Source organism: Phascolarctos cinereus, unplaced genomic scaffold (genome assembly GCF_003287225.1).
Source record: "Phascolarctos cinereus isolate Bilbo 61053 unplaced genomic scaffold, phaCin_HiC Scaffold_5;HRSCAF=322, whole genome shotgun sequence".
NCBI classification, from domain to species: Eukaryota; Metazoa; Chordata; class Mammalia; order Diprotodontia; family Phascolarctidae; genus Phascolarctos; species Phascolarctos cinereus.
The window spans coordinates 413,254,125-413,274,925 of record NW_027555958.1 but is presented as its reverse complement, the minus strand read 5'-3'; the positions used below and the strand labels follow the sequence as shown (position 1 = coordinate 413,274,925).

At 42.2% G+C, this 20,801-nt stretch overlaps 1 protein-coding gene and 1 long non-coding RNA gene across 6 annotated transcripts in view; one reads left to right on the top strand and one right to left on the bottom strand.

Annotated features, from left to right (window-relative positions):
* Positions 1 to 4,922, top strand: part of LOC110196972 (uncharacterized) — a 154,104-nt gene extending 149,182 nt beyond the window's left edge. For all 4 annotated transcript variants that reach the window (XR_002321369.2, XR_002321366.2, XR_013487359.1 and 1 more), the window contains one exon: positions 1,074 to 4,922. This is a non-coding gene — a long non-coding RNA (uncharacterized LOC110196972). The remainder of the gene's footprint in view (positions 1 to 1,073) is intronic.
* TNR (tenascin R) overlaps positions 1 to 20,801 on the bottom strand; it is a 346,743-nt gene that overhangs the window by 30,791 nt on the left and 295,151 nt on the right. For both annotated transcript variants that reach the window (XM_020970485.2, XM_020970486.2), the window contains 9 exons: positions 20,170 to 20,259; positions 18,373 to 18,636; positions 17,006 to 17,275; positions 15,877 to 15,996; positions 14,394 to 14,540; positions 5,989 to 6,108; positions 5,161 to 5,304; positions 2,242 to 2,372; positions 1,476 to 1,608 (listed from right to left, as the gene is read on the bottom strand). In XM_020970485.2, coding sequence (XP_020826144.1) covers positions 1,476 to 1,608; positions 2,242 to 2,372; positions 5,161 to 5,304; positions 5,989 to 6,108; positions 14,394 to 14,540; positions 15,877 to 15,996; positions 17,006 to 17,275; positions 18,373 to 18,636; positions 20,170 to 20,259 — 1,419 coding nt within the window. The remainder of the gene's footprint in view (positions 1 to 1,475; positions 1,609 to 2,241; positions 2,373 to 5,160; positions 5,305 to 5,988; positions 6,109 to 14,393; positions 14,541 to 15,876; positions 15,997 to 17,005; positions 17,276 to 18,372; positions 18,637 to 20,169; positions 20,260 to 20,801) is intronic.

The window sequence follows — 20,801 nt, the reverse complement described above, 5'->3', positions numbered from 1 at the left end:
TTACATGTACATATGCACGTAAGGAAATAAATATCCTAGATCTGCATGTTGGATGTACACTAATACACATGTGCACATGCACACACATGAATCCTATGTAGCAGGGACAGGACTCAGAACTGGACATGATCATGATAATCTACATCCTGGAGACTAGGACAGGACCTTCTTTTATAGATCAACCCTGACCCTATAATTCTACTGTTCTCTGGCCATCTTCATGCTGAATTGCTGTGCATGCTTACTTTCCCTCTCCTTCTTCTGTTTTCCACCTCTAACTCTGAATAAAACAATCAAGTCAACACCACCATTTCTGGAAAAGATATATCTATCAGTTGTCCTATGGCCAAGGGTGTGCTGGTAAATGTTTAACAACCAATTCTCAAAAAAAAATGCATTACATACTTTTAAGTTTAATCTGCATTACTAACATTTTCTCCATCACTTTTTAAAGTCTAGACCATCAAGAAAACAGAAAACAAGCCCTGATTTGTAGCATTTGCTGATTTTCAAAGTGTAAATGCTCACACTGAAAAGTTAACAATCAGCTCTGGAGATGGTAGAAACTGGCATCATGCACACATTCTGACTATGGCCCTCCTCACTATCCCCACGGTTTCTTTCCTAGACAAAAAGACCTCTCTCTCAGGCTACCACTCCACTAGCTCTATGTTAGAATGTAAACTTTTTGAAGGAAAAGGATGTCTTGCTTTTTGCATTTATATCACCAGAACTCAAGCACAACATTCAGTACATAGCAACTGCTTAATAAATTAACTTGCCTATTTATTATATTATTTGCAAGAAAGTTAGGTGATGCAATAGATAGGGGACCAGAGTTTGAATCTTATCTCAGTCACTTGCTAGCTGCATTACCCTATGCAAGTCACTTAATTTTTGTTTGTCTTAGTTTCCTCATCTGTAAAAATGGAAGTAATAATAGCACCTACTTCCCATGATTGTTGTAAGGAGAAAATGAGATAGCATTTGTAAGATACTTTGAAAATTTTAAAGCTACATAAATGTTAGCTAGCTATTATTATTCATTCGCTCACTCATCCATTAATTTATAGGACATGTCCCAGCTTTGTGTGGTCTCTGAGACAGAGGGAAGAATAGATGAAAAGTCTATGAAGGCAAGGATGTGTGGACCAAGATGGAAAGGATGGTCTTTGGTGGAAAAGCCTTTTGGAAGAAGAAATTGGCTTCACTTGGTGTCCTTCCTTGAAGTTGGCCACAGAGGAAGTCTTCAGTAGCTTACCATATCTTTAGTCAAAGTGAATATGTTTGCAGGGCTCCTGGTGGAGCAAAGGCAGAACTAGAAGAAATAAGTTCCTTGGCAGGAAGAGGCAGCTCAGCTTCCTTCAGGAGCTTCACTGAGGGCCGGGACTCAGCCAAGATGATAAGGTACCATGTTGCTATTTGGGGGTATGTGTGGGGAAGTGAATGTGTGAAAGCCCCAATCATTTCCTCACCTGTGGTGAAGCTAGCAGAGGTGATCACACTGTGAATAGTATCCTGGGCTGACTGCAAGAGCACTGTATATTCAGAGTTCTCAGAAAGTCCCTCCAGACGGATCCAAGTGTCTTCTGCATCCACAATCAACTCCTGCATGACATCAAAAGAAAAGGACAAAAGGAAGTCATTGTTCACAGAGACGTGGTCAAGCTGGCATCATAAAAGATGGAAAGGCAGTTCTACTCTGTCTGGGGAAGACGGAGTCAGAAACGTTACTCCACTTCTATCTGGGGTATAATTAAGAACAAATGCAATTTAAGTTTTTCATTACTTCCTGAACCATTTAGACCATGGTGGAGAACCCATGCTAAGGGCTGTCTAGGAATCCCTTAGTCTCTCTGGGATGGCCCTACCCATTCTCAAGTTTTCTATGTGAGATCTGAATTATCTAGAACCATCAACATTGAAGATATTTACCAAAAATTTGCTGAATCTCATGTTTATTGTGTGATGTGTAGACACAGACTTTGTGACCATAATAAGAAAACTCAGGGGCTTCCCCACGTGTAAAATAAAGGGGTTTGACCATAGGATCCCTAATGGCCTTTCAAGCTCTAAATCCCACGATTTATGTGTCATGTAGTTTACCTTGGCTTGACCAAATTGGTGAAAAATGGCTGAAGCCTAGCCCTTTCTTTCTGGTGTGTGTTCTCCCCTAATTCTTTTGACCCTTCACTCCTGAGTGATTGGCATGATTGGACTCAGCCTTTATCCACAACTCACCTTCCGGCTTCCATCGTTGGATTTATAGGTTAAGATGTAGTTCTCAATGTCTGCCACAGGAGGCTGCCAGGAAATCAGGGCACTCTGTCTGGTGACCTCACTGGCAGTCAGGTTTGTGGGGGGATCCAGAACTGTAAAGGAGAGAGAGAAAGAGAGAGAGAGAGAGAGAGAGAGAGAGAGAGAGAGAGAGAGAGAGAGAGAGAGAGAGAGAGAGAGAGAGAGAGAGAGAGAGAGAGAGAGAGAGAGAAACTCTCAAGAGCAGTTAGGCCACAAGCCCTCATACTCTTCATTATTTCCATTTGTGTACTTGGCGTGTACTCATAGGCTGAGTTTTGCCCATTCTCTGACCCTGTTCCTTAATGGGCAGGGAAAGAGTTTGTTCATAACGAACTACTACTTCAAAAGACATTAGATAACTGCAATGGTTTGCTGGATAATGCTTAACAATTGGCTCTCTGAAAAAAAAATTACACATGATGCGCTTTTGAGTTTAATCTGCAGAACTGGTATATTCTCCATCACTTTCTTAAGTCTAGACAGTCAACAAAACAAAAGTCAAGCTTGATTTATAGTGTGCAGTGATTTTGAAGGTGTTAATGCTCACATTAAAAATTTAACAACTGGCTCTCCCAAGCCACTGTAAGCTGGCTCCAGCATACTCATGTCAAGGTCTTTCATTTTGAGGAAAGTGCCCAGCCCGGCCATGTCTTCAGTCCTCTTCTGGTTCTCCTTCCTGCTGTCTGGACTTCCTCTATCATACTACTCTGCAGGTACATCCTCCCCCACCCCCCCTCCCGGATCATGAACCATCATCTCTCTTTTGTTCCTCCATTAGAATATTCAAATCAACTATCTATGAAGGAAGTTGTGTTAAAACAATCGGGGTGGTATGATGGGTCTAGCTGGAATTTGTGGGGAAACCCAAATCAGTGCGGCATGGATTCCAGGGAGTAGGTGGCAATATACAAAACCATTGGTTGGTGCTGCCACAGGCCCCCACAAACCCCCCTGGTACCTGCTTGGTCTTCTTTGCCTGTGTAGATCTTCTGACCTCTGGTCTGATGCCTCACCTGGATTTTGTAGTACGCTTATACCAGCTGCTCCCTAACAAACTGTCTTGTGGATGTGATATCTTCCTGTCCAGACCTCTGACATCCATCTGGCTCTTCTGGATCCCTAACCCGACCCTTTCTATCAAACCTTGCTGTGTAAGCCCTGGCATGAGAGGAAGCAGTTAAAATAGATTTTCTTCTGATTTGCTGAGAGCTGAAGCTTGCTTTCACTGGCCCCTGTGACTCACTCAGGTAGATAAGTGGCAGTTTGCAGTTGCTTTGTTGTAACCCAGTAGATTATTGGACTAGTTTCTATCCTTCAGTGCCTCATCATTCCACTGTTAGAGAAAGTCCCCTAGCACCTGACCCCAGTGCCTCCAGTCTCTGAGACTTGTACTAAATCAAAAGCCAAGGAACACATCAGAGACCTGAAGCTGGAAAACTGTCTTAACAAGTGGCACTCAGTCAATGCTTTGTCTCTTTTACAGGGCTGAAACACTTTTCATAGTCGCTTCTCTGTATTGATGACATTTATTCTATGGTATGTGCTATTTGTGTGTTATAGCCTCACTGCTAGATTCGATTTGATTCAAGTCAACTCAACAAACATTTATTTGGTACCTACTGTGTGGCAAGAACTATGCTAAGCTTTGGGAACACAAAGACAAAAACTGTTAGCTCTGTTTGAGATGGAATTGTGTTTTAATTATCCTCAGATCTCTCTTGGTTGCTATCACAATGTTGTATAAAAATAAAATTCACAGGGCAACCATCACATCACAGGTTTCTAATAAACAGTCATTGGATGGATGAATGAATGAAACCAATTTGCTCAGCCCTCAAATCCTTTCAAAATATTTTTATTTTTTAAATCTCAGAACCAAGATGTCCAATGACCTCTGAGCTTATGTCTTTCCATGGATATTTGCATTCTAAATGGTCTTCCTTTGTCCCCACATCAGCTTATTTAAAAACACTACTAATAATAACTAGCATTTCTATAGTGCTTCCAGATTTGATGAGACTTTTGCACATTATCTCATTCTGATCTTCACAACAATCCTGTGAAGTGGGTGCTATTATTACTCCCATTTTGCAGATAATGATGCTCAGGCTAAGAGAGTTGAAATGACTTGCCCAGATATAGTCTGGGAGATGCCGTCTGATAATCAAGAGAGTGAGGCCAATGACTTTGTGCAGCTCTGCCTCACTTAAATCCAATTCACTGGGCAAGTCAACGTATCAGCCCATGATGTCATTGGTCCTCTTCAAAAAATGAAGGAGAGACAATAACCAACAGCCCGGCAAAGAAAGTTTTGCCACCAAAGTCCTTGTCAAATGATTCAATGCCAGAAACTGATAGGATTTTGTCACTGAAAATGAGAGTAAAGAAGAGGCATTTATTTCATTACCATCCACTTTGTTGTGGCTCCCTACACACCATGGGACCTTGCCATCTGGCTTGCAGCTAAAAGCTTCCATGTATTGTCTCCGTATTAGAATGTGAGCTCCTTGAAAGCAGGAAATGCCTTGATTTTTCTGTTTGTTTTTTTCTATCCCCAGCACTTAGTACGATGCTTCGTATATACAGTAATAAGCATTTAATAAATGTCTTTTTTCATTCACTCATTCATTCATTCATTTATTCATTCACACAGCTTGTAAATGTTGAACTCAGGTCTTCTTGCCTCCAAGTCCGGTGCTCTATCCATGATGCCACTCAGCTGTCTCAGATTCTTTTTCCTTCATAATACTACCCTAAGATGCATGGACTTAAGGCCTTTATCTAGTCTAACATATTGGAACATATAATTTCTAACATAGAGGTGCACCCTTTGGGACATTAGGTCAATGATTAGGTACTTACGGGTGGTGAAGTTGGTGTCGATGGTACTGCTGGTAAGTGGTCCATTGGTGGCGTACATGGTGATTGTGTAGTGAGTATTAGGAAGCAGGTCCACAAGCTGGTACTCTTCATTGATTCCATCCACTAGGATTGTTTCCCCGGCAACTGAAATGAAGTGCATATGGATATGAACTGAATAAGGAATCCCTGCTCAGGAGAGGCCCACTTGAAACCCAGGCAATATTGCTAGATCATAAGATATAAGCCTCGAGCTGGAAGGAGCCTTAGAGATCATCTAGTCTAACCCCCTTCACCACAGATGAGGAAACTGAGCCCCAGAGTGGTTCAATGACTGGCCTCCAGTCACATACACAGGTAGTAGGTGAGAGAGGGAGGATTTGAATGCAGGTCCTTTGACTTCGGGTCCAGCATTATCTGTGGCCTTTCCCAGGTCTTCCTCCTGAGGATTGCCTTCCAGTTACACTGTGTATATCTTTTATATATGTTGTTATTTGCATGTTGAGAGTAGGGACTGTGTTTTTGCCTATCTATGTGAACCCAGTCCCTCGCACATAGTAGGTGCTTAGTAACTGGTTGTTGACAGACAGACTGACAAATCACTGCTTTTATGGTTTGGGTGCCTTCTGTTATGTTTCACCATATTTGGCAGGGGGGAGGAGTAGAGAAAGCCTTCTTCCTCCTCTTGTTCTCAGAGTTATCATCACTGCCTCGTGGCTTCGTCTCCAAGCAGGATAGTTATCCTATATCCTCCCCCATTCCCCCAACCCAATCCCAGTGCACACACAGGCATGCACACCTGCTCACTCACCCAGGTTTGAAGAAACCTACCTGTGAAGTGTGTTAGTACAAGGACATAGTTCTCCACTTCACCCACAGGTGATTTCCACTGTAGCAGAGCTTCTGTTGGGGTGATGTTGGTGGCAACCAGATCCACGGGATTGTCCATGGCTGAAAGGCAGTAGAGAATGTCAGATGAGAGGGGAAGGAGTCAGGTGGGGGGAGGGGAGGTGAAGAACAGCAGACCTGGCAGGATTCCATGAAGCACAGATCCCAGGTTTAGGATTGGAAGGGGCATTAGAGACCACCTGGTACAACCCCTTGAAGAGACCGAGTGACATCCAGAGACATTGACTTGCCAAGGCTACACACTTAAAAAATGGTGGAACTAGGATTTGAATCCATGTCCTCTGATGCCACTGTCTAGGCACAATCATTAATCAGGGAAAGATTTTCTTTCCCAGCCTCTGGCCTCTCTCATACCCATTTCATCCCATATCCTTGCCTAGAGAGCCAAAGAACGTTAGACCTGGAAAAGACTGTAAAGACAACATGGACCACCTTCTATCCCATTTTACAGATGAGAACACTGTCTGGAGAGATAGTGACTCACCCAAAGTCACATAGCTAATTAGAGTCACAGTACCCAAGTTTCTTGACTTTGAATCTGATGCTCTTTCCATTGTAACCTCCTGGTTCTTTCATTCTGTCACACCCCCTCTTCTTGGTTCATGTAATTCATTCTTTTTCCAGTTCATTACCTGAGCCAATCAGCTAGCATTTATTGAGCAGCTGTTCAATATATGAAAACATAGCATAGTCCGAAATACTGGAGGGGAATACAACAAGAATACAAGGCAACTCACACTCCAGGAGTTTATAATCAAGTTGGAAAGATAAGACAGGTTCTTGTGAAACTGTTAAACTAAGTTTTATCTTGTTAGGAAGGAAAGCAATCTGATCAACCCACTCATACTAAAGGTGTTAGTGATTCAATTTATTCTTCCTGGTCTATTTTGCATTTTAATGTGTTTAAAAAGTGATGTCTGGAGAAAGTCATGCTTTCAACCCAAATGAATGAACCTTGCAGGGCAGAAGTGCAGACAGCTTGCACTGGGGCCAGGAGATATTGGAGATCAAGTGGACTTTCCCAGTGCCACTCTGGTCTCACTTCGAATGTGATTACCTATTCCATGTACTCAGAAGGTCCTCCCTGCTGCTGGACATTCTTTCCCTGGGCATCGAAGGCAACTTGGGAGAAACCAGTGTTTCTCTTTCTGGGTAGGTGGAGTTTGCTCACCTCATAATAGGCTTGTGATCAGAGAGGGAGCCCTACTCTGTCAGATTCTTCAACAGAGGCTAAGTAAGTACTGCAATGTTCCACCTTGCCTTTATATATCATGTTGCTGTAGTTTATACTTCGTTTTTGAAAAGGACCAATGACATCATGGGGTAATGTTGTAACTTGCATGAAAATTGGATTTAAGTAAGGCAGAGTTGCACAAAGTCCGCAGCCTCATTCTCTTCCAGAGTCATTGAAGTCCAGTGGCAAGACAAAAGTCAGGGCAACTAGCAATGGCCTGAGATGCAGCGGATGATCTTGGCATCTTTGATGTCTGACTAAACTCTAACTGCTCCACAGTGCCTGCCTCAGCCACCTTCATGGCCATTGGAACAAATTGTTCTCATCTGCCCATCTGAATATAACATGCTATGCATGCCTGGAGGGAACCCTACATTTATGCTTTTTCAAATCTTTTTCTTCTTTCAGGGCTCAGCTCAGGTGTCATTTCTTTTATGAAATCTTCCCTTACCCATCCCTCTCCTCTCCCTCCCCCCATCCCCACCCAAAACTAGACATTATCTCTCCCTTTTAAAATATTCATACTCTGCACTTTGGAGCTCTCCTGCACATTTCTCAGAATCCCAGAATTTGAAGAGAACTCAGAGGCCATCCAAGTCTAACCAACAACTGAAGAGGATACCAACATCTCTGACAAATGGTAATCCAGTCTCTGCTAGAAGACCTGTAATGATGGGGAACTTACTACCTCAAATAAAATTTCATATATACATGCACACATATCACTCACTTCAAGCTTAAAAGCAGCATGAAAATATTAGCTTATAATATCATAGATTATAGAGCTGAAAGGAACCCAAGGTACCATCTAGTCCAACCCCATATTTTCTAGATGAGGAGAGTGAGGCTCGGACAGTGATTTGCCTAAGGTTGCACAAGTGGCTGAACTGGGATTGGAACATGAATACTCTAACTCCAGATCTAAGCCTTTCCCCCTTACCCCATACTGCCTCTCTAGTAGCTATTATCATCATTATTACCCCCTGAGAAAGCTCTCTAGGATTTTGGACAGCTCCAACTGTGAGAAAGTTTTTAGCTACATTTCCTTATTTATATTCTAACTCTGATAGTCATTTGTGTGTTTGTCTTATTTCTCCCACCAGATTGTCAATTCTTTAAGGGCAGGGACCATAACCTGTCCCATCTTTGCACCTCCAATTTCTAGCATAGCACACAGTAGGCACTTTATAACTGTTTGCTCAATTAATTTGAATCAACCCATGATTCTTGGGAGCAATGTCTATGACTGGTCTTTCTCTATTCTCTACTTGAGCTTCCAGAGTTTGCCTACGATTCTCATACCCTAGATACACCTAGAATTTTAGGTTGCCCAAACACTCAGAAAATCTTGAGAGATTATTAAATCTGCACTTTGCATCACTGGCTACTGCAAATGAGATCCAGGTGAGATTAAGGGTGGTATTTACAGAGAAGCTAGCTTTAGTTAGAAGCAGAACGGTGCAGCCCCAGAGATGTCAGATATTCCAAGCTACATCTGCAGAGCACTCTGTGTGGAGTCCAGATTAAAATATAATTGGGAAATATTTAACAAAATAAATTAAAAATATAATCAAATAGGGGCAGCTAGGTCATGCAGTGGATAGAGCACCAGCCCTGAAGTCAGGAGGACCTGAGTTCAAATCCAGCCTCAGACCAAACACTTGACACTTACTAGCTGTGTGACCCTGGGCAAGTCACTTAACCTCAATTCCTAAAAAAAAAAAATCAAATATAGGTTATGTTCATTTGTGGCTTTCTTAGTCCATATGTGGCCCCTTAGGGATCTTCATGTAAGGTTCAATGGCTTCCCATTTCTATTTGAGTTGACAGCACTGGTGTGGTGGATAGAGAGCAGGCTTTGTAGCCTGGAACACCTGAGTTTGAGGCCCTGCCTCTGACACATTGGCTGAATGAGTCCTGGAAAGTCACTTAACGTCTCATTGTCCCAGGAAGCTCCACATTGGTAGAGATAATTTCCTCACCAAACAAAAGCTGAGTATCCCAAACTAAAATTTTAGAGATAAGATACTTGTCTCGCTATACATAACAATCTGTGTAAATGCCCAAGTCACCTCCCTGAGACAAAATGTGATAAATATGCTGGAGAGGGACCCATTGTCAACAAATTTAAGATCATAGACCTTATGCACCAAAAAAGCAAAATATGGGCTCCCAGACTAGGCGTACCTGAACCATGGTGAGGGGAGTCAGTGTTAATGGCCATTTCTAATTGGTTATCGTTAAGCATCTGCTTTAGGGGCACCTGTTCTTCATAATTAATAGCCACAATAATGGTGGTGGTGGTGATGATAATGATGAGGCTAGTTCATATTTATATGTCTTGGTGGTTTAAACAGATGGGCTTGCCATCTGAGTGATGTAGTGATGGCCACAGAATTATAAAAGGCCAAGAGCAGGTTGTGCAGGCTAGGGATCTATGAAGAGATTTCAGGATGTTTCATGAACAGAAATGGAAAAATTACATCTTTATTTCATTAGATATGATATTATTGTTATTGATTATTAATTATTTTCATTAACCTCTAACTGAAATTTTGAATTTCCTTCAATAATTAAAAAAATATTCTGGGAAGAGGTCCGTATGCCTCACCAGACTGCCAAAGAGGTCCTTGACCCCTCAAAAGTTAAGAACCTTTAGCCTCAAGGAAGTTCTGTAATGTTGGGTAGAGAATCCATTCAAGATTCATGGGAGAGTATAGGTAAGAACCAAGGAAGATGAGGGTGCGGAGGAGTTGTATTGGACAAAGCACACTTGCTCTGATGAGATCCGATGAACACTGGAAGTATGTAAACTTTAAAAAGTATACAAAGAGACAAAAGTTTTTTGATTGACCAGAGATTTCCCCTGCTCCCTTTGCTTTCAGCCAGGAAGCTTCTGAAAATTCCTAGGATGAAAATATTTCCAGTTGGTGATGGACCAAATTTCTAACATTCTTCCGCAGCCTGAAGCAGCTTTCCACGGCTCACTGGGTACCAGTTCTTAGACTCAATCACCTCCACAGTCTCTTTTAGCTTGAAATCTATGCTCTCTGTGTAATTTGGTTTACTGACACAACTAGGAACTATGCTTAACAGAATGAGAAGAGGAATTACAAGAAAGTATGGATAGGCTTCTGGCAGGAAGGGAGCCTAGTGTAAGGTGAGGGTTAGCAAATCTATAGGATCCTGTTGGGAGAGGACTTCATTGTTCCTATAGGAAGCTTTTCATTGCCTTCCAGATGTTTTTTCCTAGACTGTTGACAATGTGAGAAGAAGTAATGAGGAATCCAGAAAGTTGATTTTCATTCATCTCAAAGAGCACTGTCTCTGGCTTGGTGGTGGGTGCAAGGAAATTCCCCAATGTTGGGGTTGAGGCTGCTGCCTGCTGAGGGAACCCCACCTTTTTCCCATTCACTGTGATTACAGGGAAGATGGAAAGACAGATGGTCTGGGCTAGACAGATTGCCTTGGGCAGCTGCTAAGGTTAGTCAGAACAGGCTTAAATAATCATGCCTAGTGATCTGCAAGTAGGAGCATAGACCCAGAGCTGGACACCAGCTAGCCCAGCTTTCTTATTTTCCAGATGATGGAACAGAAGCCCAAGGAGGTTCAGTCAGTTGGCCCGAGTCACACAGGTAATATGTATCAATGGTAGGGTTTAAAGTCAGGTCCTCTGATTCCGGTGTCAGATCTGTTTCTGCTATACCATCTGCCTAATAGTAGGTACTTAATAAATGCTTACTGTGGGGCAGCTAGGTGGCACAGTAGATAGAGCACCAGCCCTGGAGTCACGAGGACCTGAGTTCAAATCCAGCCTCAGACACTTAATACTTACTAGCTGTGTGACCCTGGGCAAGTCACTTAACTCCATTGCCCAGCCAAAAAAAATTGCTTATTGGATTGCTTATATCATGTGTAGACCACATATTAAACATAATATGGCATGCATAGTATATAGGAATATGAGATAATAAATAACATAGGGTACATGTTATATAAGTGTATATGGCATATTATAATATATTACAAATGCTATAAAAGGTACTTACATAGAGCTATGCTATATAAATATTACAAAGTACTTTACAGACATCTGATCCTCATAGCAATTCTGTGAGGTGAGTGGTGTCAGAATTATTCTAACTTGGTTGAGGAGGAAATAGAGATTCAGTGTGACTGACTTACCCAAGTTAACACAACTAGGAAGTTAGGGAAAGCAATGTTATTAGTGGATAGAGCACCGAACCCAGACCCTGGAAGATCTAAGTTCAAATACCACTTCAGATACTTACTAGCTGTGTGACCCTGGGCAACTCAGTCACAGTCATTATGAACCTCAGTTTTTTCATCTGTAGACCAGAAGTAATAATAGTACCGGTGTCCTAGGGTTGTTATGAGGACCAAAAAGAGGTATAACATATAAAGTGCTTTGCAAATGCTTAAATTTAATTTGCCTAATTATTTGTTTGTTGAATGAAATATTATTTATTAATTTTTAAATTATATTTAAAAATTAAATGTTTAAAGTGCCATATGAATGTTAGCATTAATGTGAAGACATCTAGCTAGTGGTGTAGTAGATAGAGTGTTGGACCTGGAATGAGAAAGACGTGTTCAAAACCTCTCTTGGACACTTACTAGCTGTGTGACCCTGGGTGAGTCTCTTCATCTCTGTGAGCCTCAGTTTCCTCATCTGTAAAATGGAGATAATAATAGCATTTATCTCTCAGGCTTGTTGTGAGGATTAAATGATAAAATATGTAAAAGTGTTTTGTGAATCTTAATACATATTATAAATGTTAGATATTATTATTCATAGTAATAATAGTAGTAGTATGATTAGGATTCAAGCTCAGGATTTCTGACTACCTCCAGTGTTATTTCCACTGGACGGTGTTGCTCTACTCTGGGCTAGGATGACTGAATACTTAGTGAATCAGGGTGTGCTTGCACAGGGACCTGACAGGGAGGGCTAATGAAGTGGACTAGCTGGTCTAAGGCTGAAGAGGAAACTGAGTCTTGCCCTTCAAGTAAAAATTTTTTAAAAATAGACTGGCTAGCTGTTTTTTACCTCCATGAATAATAATAATAATAGCAATTGATGTTTATGGAGCTCTTGTAGGATTGTAAAGCACTTTGCATACATTATTTCTTTTGATCCTACACAAGATCTCGTCAGGCAAATAATTAGTGCAAACAATAAATCTTCTGAAGTGTCCATGTATTCAAATTAGTGCTATTTGTAGTTATAATTATGTAAAATATGCTAATCGGTCATAACACAATGGAAATATGCAGCATTAAGTTGAATCATATGAGGTTATTTGTGCTAAAGGGGACTTAGCTGTATATTTATTCTGCAAATAAGAGAGCTGGAAAGGACCTCAAAGGTTGTCTGCTCCAACCTCCTCATTTTATTGAAGAGGAAACTGAGGCCCAGAAGAGTTAAATGACTGGAATACAATTAATAGGCATCCGAGCCAGGATTTGAACTTGGAATTCCAATCTCATGCTCTTTCCACTACATCATAAGTGAACAAAGACAAATGCAGCTACCCTCTGAGAGATGTAGGTCACAGTTTATAGGGGGCTTTCCCAACACAGACAGTTAGTACTGCAGTGAGTTGCCAAGGGAGACTGTGGAGTTTCCTTCTCTGGAGTGCTTTAAAAATAGGATGGATTCTCACCTGTCTGGGGATGATTCAGTGTTTATACAGCAACTTCCTTCCATCAGTGAAGCTTAGAAAGGTTCCGTATGCTTCATGCTTTGTAAGACAGCACTTTCCACATCAGAAGCTAAGGCTTGGTGTAAATGCCCTCTGAAATTCTTGACACTTTTAACTCTGAGTAATGGGAAAATCAGTGAAGGTGCTGGAGAAGAGATAATGAAATGTATCTACTGCCTTGAGGCAGAAATGTGTTTGTGGGAGTGGTCTAATAGGACAGAATATTATAGACAGCATCAGACAGGGTTTCTGTGTTAGATGTTTCTACTTAATTGTTTTCCTTTGTCACAAAAGACGGGTCAACCTGGGGAAGAGACTTCAATGTGGAAATAAAAGACAGAGGACAATCAACTTAGAATTGCAAGGAATCTTAGAAGACACCATTCTCTCTCATTCTTATTCTATAAATGAAGTCTCTTATTATAGTAAATGAGGAAAATAAGTCCCAGAGAAGTTAAGTGAATTCCCCAGGAACACACAGTAAATACCTGAGACAAGATTTAAACTCAGGTGTTCTTGACTCTAGGTCCAGTCCTATTTCTACCATGTCATCAATAAAACTTATTTAAAAAAAATAATTCCAGGACCTCCTAGGCAGTGAGTGACTGATACTATAATTTTACAGAGAGACAAGAGGAGTTTTAAAGAAATTATGAATCACCTAGCATTATTCAATGTGCTGCTAAGTGTTTAACAACTGGCTCTTTTAAAAAGAAAAAGAATGCATGGCACATTCTAAGTTCAATCAGCATCATTAACATCTCCATCATTTTCTTAAGTCAAGATAATCAACAAGACAATAAATCAGGACATGATCTGCAGCATTTGCTTATTTCTGAGGTATAAATGCTCATACTGAAAACGTAACAATGGCTCTAGTGCATTCCTGCCTCTACAAAAATGGGATCACTCACTGTTGACCCAGGGTTCTCTGTTTTAGGGACAAAGGACTTCACTTTTTGCCTCTCTTACTTTCTATTACTGGGGGAATTCAGGGGCTAGGGCACAGCTGAAGAAGTAGACAGCTGGGGCCCTTCCAGAGCAGTGCAAGCTTAAGCTGGCAATAGATTACATCTGTAAAATGCTTTACAGTTTTTAAAGTGCTTTAATATATGTGATCTTGTTTAATCTTTGCAACAGCTATGCATGGCAGATCCCATTATCCCCATTTCATGGGTGAGAAAACTGAGGTTGCAGACAGTTTAAATCACTCCCCCCAAATTTTCTTGATGGAGCTAGGACTAGAACCCAGGTCTCCTTTATCCTAGCCCAACATTCTTTTCATTCTGCTCTGTTGTTAAGTGGAGAATACTGTTGGAAGGGAAGATCAGTGCATGGGGCCAGTGCCTGTGTGAGAGTCATCCTACCTGTATGCACAAGTGTGCAGATGCGCTCACTCTCCTCTCGGCCTCGAACGCTGTTCAGGCTGATTTCATATTCTGTAGCTGGATACAGGCTGGTGACGGTGAATTCGTTAACTGTATTGGGCACCACTGAGCTGTCCAATCTCCCCACTGGGAAGAATAAAAACTCACTGTTAAATTTCAGCAGTGACTTCCATGTTTCAGGAAACCTAATGTCTAGCATGAATGGGAGATCCAAATGTCTGTTTGGGTATAATCAAGTTAGGGGTGAAGGAGTTAGTGAGATTCAAGTTTCCTCCAAATCAAGATGTTAAAAAAAATAAAGACGCTAGTTGGTCTGTCTATGAGATGGCAACTTCCAAGGCACCTTCTCATCTCCTCCTTTGCCCCAGGTTAATATCTAAAGGCATGGCTGCAAAAATTATCCTGACATTTCATGGGAGGGGATGTTCTGGCAAACTCCATTCCCATCACTCCTCCCCCCACCCCATCATGGGTGTGATTATTCACTGCATCTCATCACGAACCAGGTTTTGGCAAGAGCTGCACGTGATGAATGTGCAGAGCCCGATGCCAGCTTCCTTTGATTGGCAGCTTGTCCAGTGTGGCAGAGGCTACATGGCTACCATGCCAATTGTTTTAGTATAAAGGCACCTTTGCTATTCCTGAAGACATCCCCTGGTGTTCTAGGTCTTTGGCTTTATTCCCTCATCTTAACTTCCATAGAATCATAGAATGCCAGATTTGGGAGGAATTGTCAAATTGAAGAACCAGGGAATTTTAGAAATTTAGAAATGGATTTTTGAGGTCTACTATCACCCCTAAACTGCCCACCCTGGGCTCTTTTATAAAGATGAGGCAGCTGAAGTCACCCGGTCCAGTCTCCCACCTAAAGTTTGAATCCTGGTTTATGCATCTCCTCTTAGCAGGACAAATTACTTCTCAATGTCACACAATAGGGCTTAGTTAGTACTGCTGGTGAACAACTAAATTTTTCCCGTAGATTTTAATGAACTGCATTACATTTTGTTCCAGAAGTGGGGTGGTAAGTAGGCAAGATTTTAATGGGATCCACTGTTTTTTTCTTCTCAAATTGCATTGAATTGAATCATCAAACTATTTAATATAATGGAACATCAGAAATTACCATGGAAAGGAAAACAAAAAAGCAGGCAGGGATGAGTCTGTTGCCCTCTGGTTTGTAATTACTCTTCTATAAAGATTCTTACTCAACTCCAAAGACCATTTAAGTTCATAGTTCATAGAATTAGAACTGAAAGAGACCTTAGAGGTCATCTAGTCCAAATTCTTTGTGTTACAAGATGGGGAAGCTGAGGCCCAGAGGGTTTAGTGACTTGGCCCAAGGTCACATATGAAGTAAATAGCAGAGCCAATATTTGAACCCAAGCATGCCAGCATTCTTGTATGGTCCTATGCCATATATTAATTTTTGTTAGGCTGAATAAATTAGTCACTACTGCTTTACCTTGTGTGGGTCGATAGGATACTCGATAGTAGTCAAAAGACGCAATGGGAGGGCTCCAGGAGACAGTCACAGAGTCCTTGGTAACATTACTTATTACTATATCTTTAGGAGGATCGATCCCTAGATTGGCAGGGTGAGAAAAAAAAGGCACAGGTTTGGAAAAATAACAACCACCCCCACCACCAAGTCCCTTTCCTTTCCTGTCTGGTCTAGGAGCCAATAATGTTGGTGGTAGGAATGAATGAATTAATAAAAGACACATTTATCAAGTTCTTACAATGTCCAAAGAACTGTACTAACTGGAAATAGAAGCAAGACAATCCCTGTTCTTAAGCAGTTCACATTCTAACAGGGGAAAACATTTGAAAGTAGCATGGAGAAGTTCTCAACTGTGTGAATGCCATCTCTGCCATCACAGGTACACATTGGTCTAAAGGATCACTCCAGGGGAGCCTTACCTAAGATTTTGAAGATGTGATGAAAGCTGTACATCAGATCATGGAGTCATAGACATTAGAGCCTAAAGTGGACTTGGAGGTCTTCTATCTTACAGATAGATGGAGGTCCTCTTATCTTATAGATGAGGAAACTGAGACCAAGAGATACTCAATGATTTGGTCAGGGTCACATAGGCAGTAAGTAATTTGACAAGGAATGTATTACATGGGAGGAAGCCAAACCGCATGAAGTCAAGTTGGCTTAGGATAATGGCCAATGGGAAAAAGGGGAAGCTGGTAGAAGGTTAACTTCAACAAGATAAGACATTACATTATGGAACCTCTAAAGTTCACAGAAGAGAAATCTTTGAATTGGGAGCAAGATGGGCAGTGTTTTGTTGCTTCTACAATACCCTATACTCTGCTGATGTTTGGCAGAATGTAAGCTCCTTCAGGGTAGGGTTATTTTTGTTTTCCCCCCCTCAGCATCTAGCATGGTGTTTGGTGCTTAATAAATGCTTGCTTGCTTGATTGTGGTAGCCCTTTCACTGCCATCATTGGTTTAGTTTGAGAAGATTTGTGACCATAGAGATTTCAGAGCATAAGCCCAGAGCAAACCCACTTCCCTAATTTTTTTTTTACTGCTGACTTACTTCTACTTTTCTCCTCCCCTTACTCTCTCTTGACTTTACCTGTGGTGATAGAGCCCACAATTGGCTCAGAGGTCACCATCCCATGAACAGCCACCAGGTTCACAATATACTCGGTGGCTGGTTGCAGACCCATCAGAATGGCATGCCTTTTGGTAGCATCCAGTGAGACTTCCAAAGCCTCTTCTTCCTTATCTCGGGGATTGTAATTCAGCAGGAGCCTGTCAGCTGGAGGGGATGGGTCACTCCAGGTGATGTTTACACTGGAGGAAGTGACATGAGAGAAGTGTAGATGGGTGATGGGACGGAAACCTATAAACCAAAAGGAAATTTGATGACTTAGGTACCAGCAATACAGCAGATGTTCCATAGCCTACTGCCTACAAAGTAACATGGTCTGGAATTCTAGAAAAACCTTACAAATAGGGACTAAGAGTCTGTTGGCCCCCTCAGGTATTCCTCAAGACTGCACTTCCCCACAGAGGAATGGGCATAGGCTCACGGGCAGGAATGATGTCAGGGTCTGATTTTATTCCTCTGTGACCAATAGTATTTAGCATTGGGTAATTCCAATGCTATTCTAGTGCAAGGTATTTTTAGTCAAGGGAGATGCCTGGATAGGACTAGGAGAAGACTGGGTCAAGGCTCCCTTTCTTGTGTACCTCTTGCTTTAAGCCAGTGTAGTATAGTAGAGGGCATCTCTTTTTTCAAGGATACCTAATTACTTTGGAAGACATGAATGCCTATTAGAAAGGAGTGAAACAAAGCCAGCTTCTTTGGGCTGCTACTTTTCTTAGTACTAACTTTTCTTGCTGCTTTTCTATTCTTACCACGTGTTCTGGCATTCCCTCCTTCTCCCCCTCTTTTCCCATTTCCCATTTTCTCCTCTCCTTTTTTCCTTCTCTCCCTCTTTTCCCTTTCCTATGTCTTCCTTTTCTCTTCTCCTTCTCCGTTCTCTTCTTTCTCCTCCCTTTCCCTTCACCTTCTTTTCTCTTTCCTGTAAACTACCTCCAAAAGATTCAGTTTTACCCATGAGCTCCTCTCTCTGTCTGTCTCTGTCTGTCTCTGTCTTCTCTGTCTCTTTCTCTCTCTGTCTCCTCCACCTTTCCCTTCATCTTTCTCTCCTTCCTATTCATCCCCCCTTCCCTTTCTCATTCTTCTCTTTTCTCCTTGAAATATGTATTAGAATGTATGTTAAGTCTATTTCAACTGCAAAAGCATGATGGACTTTAAAAACAAAAGAGATGTTTTGCTCCCTGGAATGGTAGAGATATGTAGGTAGGGGCTGGAGCTCTCACTATCCCTCCCAGTCCTAAGACCTGTGATTTTCATGCCTTTGGGAGGGGATATGAGCCAAATCACTAATAGTCAAAACTGAACTGAGTTAGGTGTTTCTGCAGTCCCAGTACCTGTGAAGGCATCCACTGTGGATTCCAAGCTCTGTTGTCTTCCCCTTTCTGCAGTAACTGATATGATGTATTCAGTACCAGGCTCCAGGTCTGTAAGTGTGTATGAGGTCCTGTCTTTGGGTACAGTGATCTCTGAGGACATTCCAGATGCAGGTGTGAAGGTGATTCTATAGTGGTCAATGGGACCACTGGCCTTGGTCCAGATGAGGGAGATGGAGGTCTCGGAAGAGGCTGTCACCATGAGGTCACGGGGATTGTCCAGATCTGTGGGCGAAAGGTGGGATCTTCATCAGATTCAGCAGAAGCAGTTTGTGGAAAAGCAGCCCTAGGAAGCATAGCCTAGCTCTGAGCAGAGCCTGGATTTAGCCTAGGTGCCCCTGGGGGCTCGAGGTAATCAGATAGGGCTGCCAGCCACCAGGATTAGCCTGTCACTGCTGACAATGATCTCACACTTTGTTAGCACCTTGCATTTTGAAAGATGGCCAGCTGCTTGCAAACAGATGGACAATCAGCTGAAAGGTATTATTAGCTCAGACACCCCTGGAATATATCCACCCCTGGGAGGAGGCTGCTTACAGATTCTCAGTCTTTTTTAAACGTGATGAATCTTCCCGGTTCCCATTCATTTTCTTTCTGCCTCTCTCTTCCTATCTGTCTCTGTCTCTGAGCAAGCTGCCTAATATAAAACCTTGCTAACATTAAGTAGTGAGGTGACTATTTGGGTGAATTCACTTTTGCCATCCTCCAACCCCCAATCCCAACTCCAGTCACTTGGAGCCTAGGCAGGCCACAGTGATACAAGACTGGACTGAAGCAGGTTCAGGAATCCTGAGGCAGAAGACCCTGGGTCACTTAGATTAATTTTGGATTCATCTCATATGGGAGGGGTTTCATAGGCCAAAAAGGGGGCAGGGGCTGAACAAGGAGCCCTATCCCTAACCTGAATGTGTATACCTGAGTCCCTGGGGTGGCCCTGGATTAGCCTGGTCTCTAGATGAAGTCTCTGGGATGTGTAGAATTCGATGGGACTTCTCGTTGCAGTTTGGATTATGTAATCCTTCCAGGTTGTCTTGGTCTGGACCTGAACCTTGGTGATGATTCCAGAACCTGTTCACTGATAGGAATTCAGGAAACTGGCAGGGTCAGCTCACTACTACAGATTTACTACACTGAAACTTAGCATTATGGGGGAGGCACAGCTCCAATCCAATGCTGGTTTCGTTCCCCACCTGTGCCTGTTTGAAATCTCTGTCCTCTCTCTTTCATTTTCATTTGTGACTGGCGCTTTTCCCCCCAGTAGAAATGTAAGTTCCTTGGAGGCAGGGGCAATCTCATTTTTGTCTTTGTATCACCAGTATCTAGCATAATGCCTGGCATATAAGTGGTGCTTTGCAAAATCTTGTTGGATTGAATAACTCCTTTAGAACCTGGCTAACACCAGCCAGATCTTTGAGGAATAGGGTTGGGACTTCACCCTGGCTGACAGACCTCAACATCACTTCATTTGATAAACACATTTAAATACTTCATTGGGTTATTCCTTCTCTGCCACCATGCCCCTCCCCATGCCCAACCCAGGTGTTAGTAACTGAGAGTTGAAAAGGACATTTGGGGGTACTGCTTTCTGATTGACTGTCCTATAAGACAAATCTTTCCATGCCACTGGAAGCAGTCAAGTTGGCTTCAGCTGATTCTTGCATTGTGCTTATGGTCACATGAGTGGGCATTAGTACTCATCTATCAATCTATACAAATTGATTCCTTTGTGGCAATACCTTTGCGACCCTCCTGACTTACCAGTCCTGGCATTCATGGTGGCTGGTACACTCTGTTGACTGCCCATGATCGCTGATATCCCGACACCATATTCTGTCCCTGGCACGAGATCTATCACCAGACACAAGCAGTGAAGGTTATATTTCTTGAGAAGTGCCCCCAAAGCTGGGTATCTTGGGCTCTTTCTTCCCTTCTTTCTCTCTACACTTTCTCCCTTGGTGATTTCATCAGCAATTGTGGGTTCAGCTACCACCTCTGTGTAGTTGATTCTCAAATCCACATATCTAGTCCTCATCTCTCCTGAATTCCAGGTTTTTATTTCCAATTTTCTGCTGGAATTTCTGTAGGCATCTCAAACTCAACATGTCTAACATGTGGAATTGATTGTATTTCCTCAGTCCCTCACCTCCAAGCCCATATCTCCAGCCCTTCCCATATTTATTGATAGTACCATCATTCACAGTACAGTGGAAAGAGTATTGCCTCCAGAATCAGAGAACCTGAGTTGAAATCCCACCTCTGATGGATACCACCTGTGTCTTTAGGCAAGACACCTAATCTCTGCGGGGCTCAGGTTCCGTATCCATAAAAGGAGGGGGTTGGATTCAGTAGATTCCAAGGTCCTTTCTGCCCTTCCCAGTTTCACATTTCCT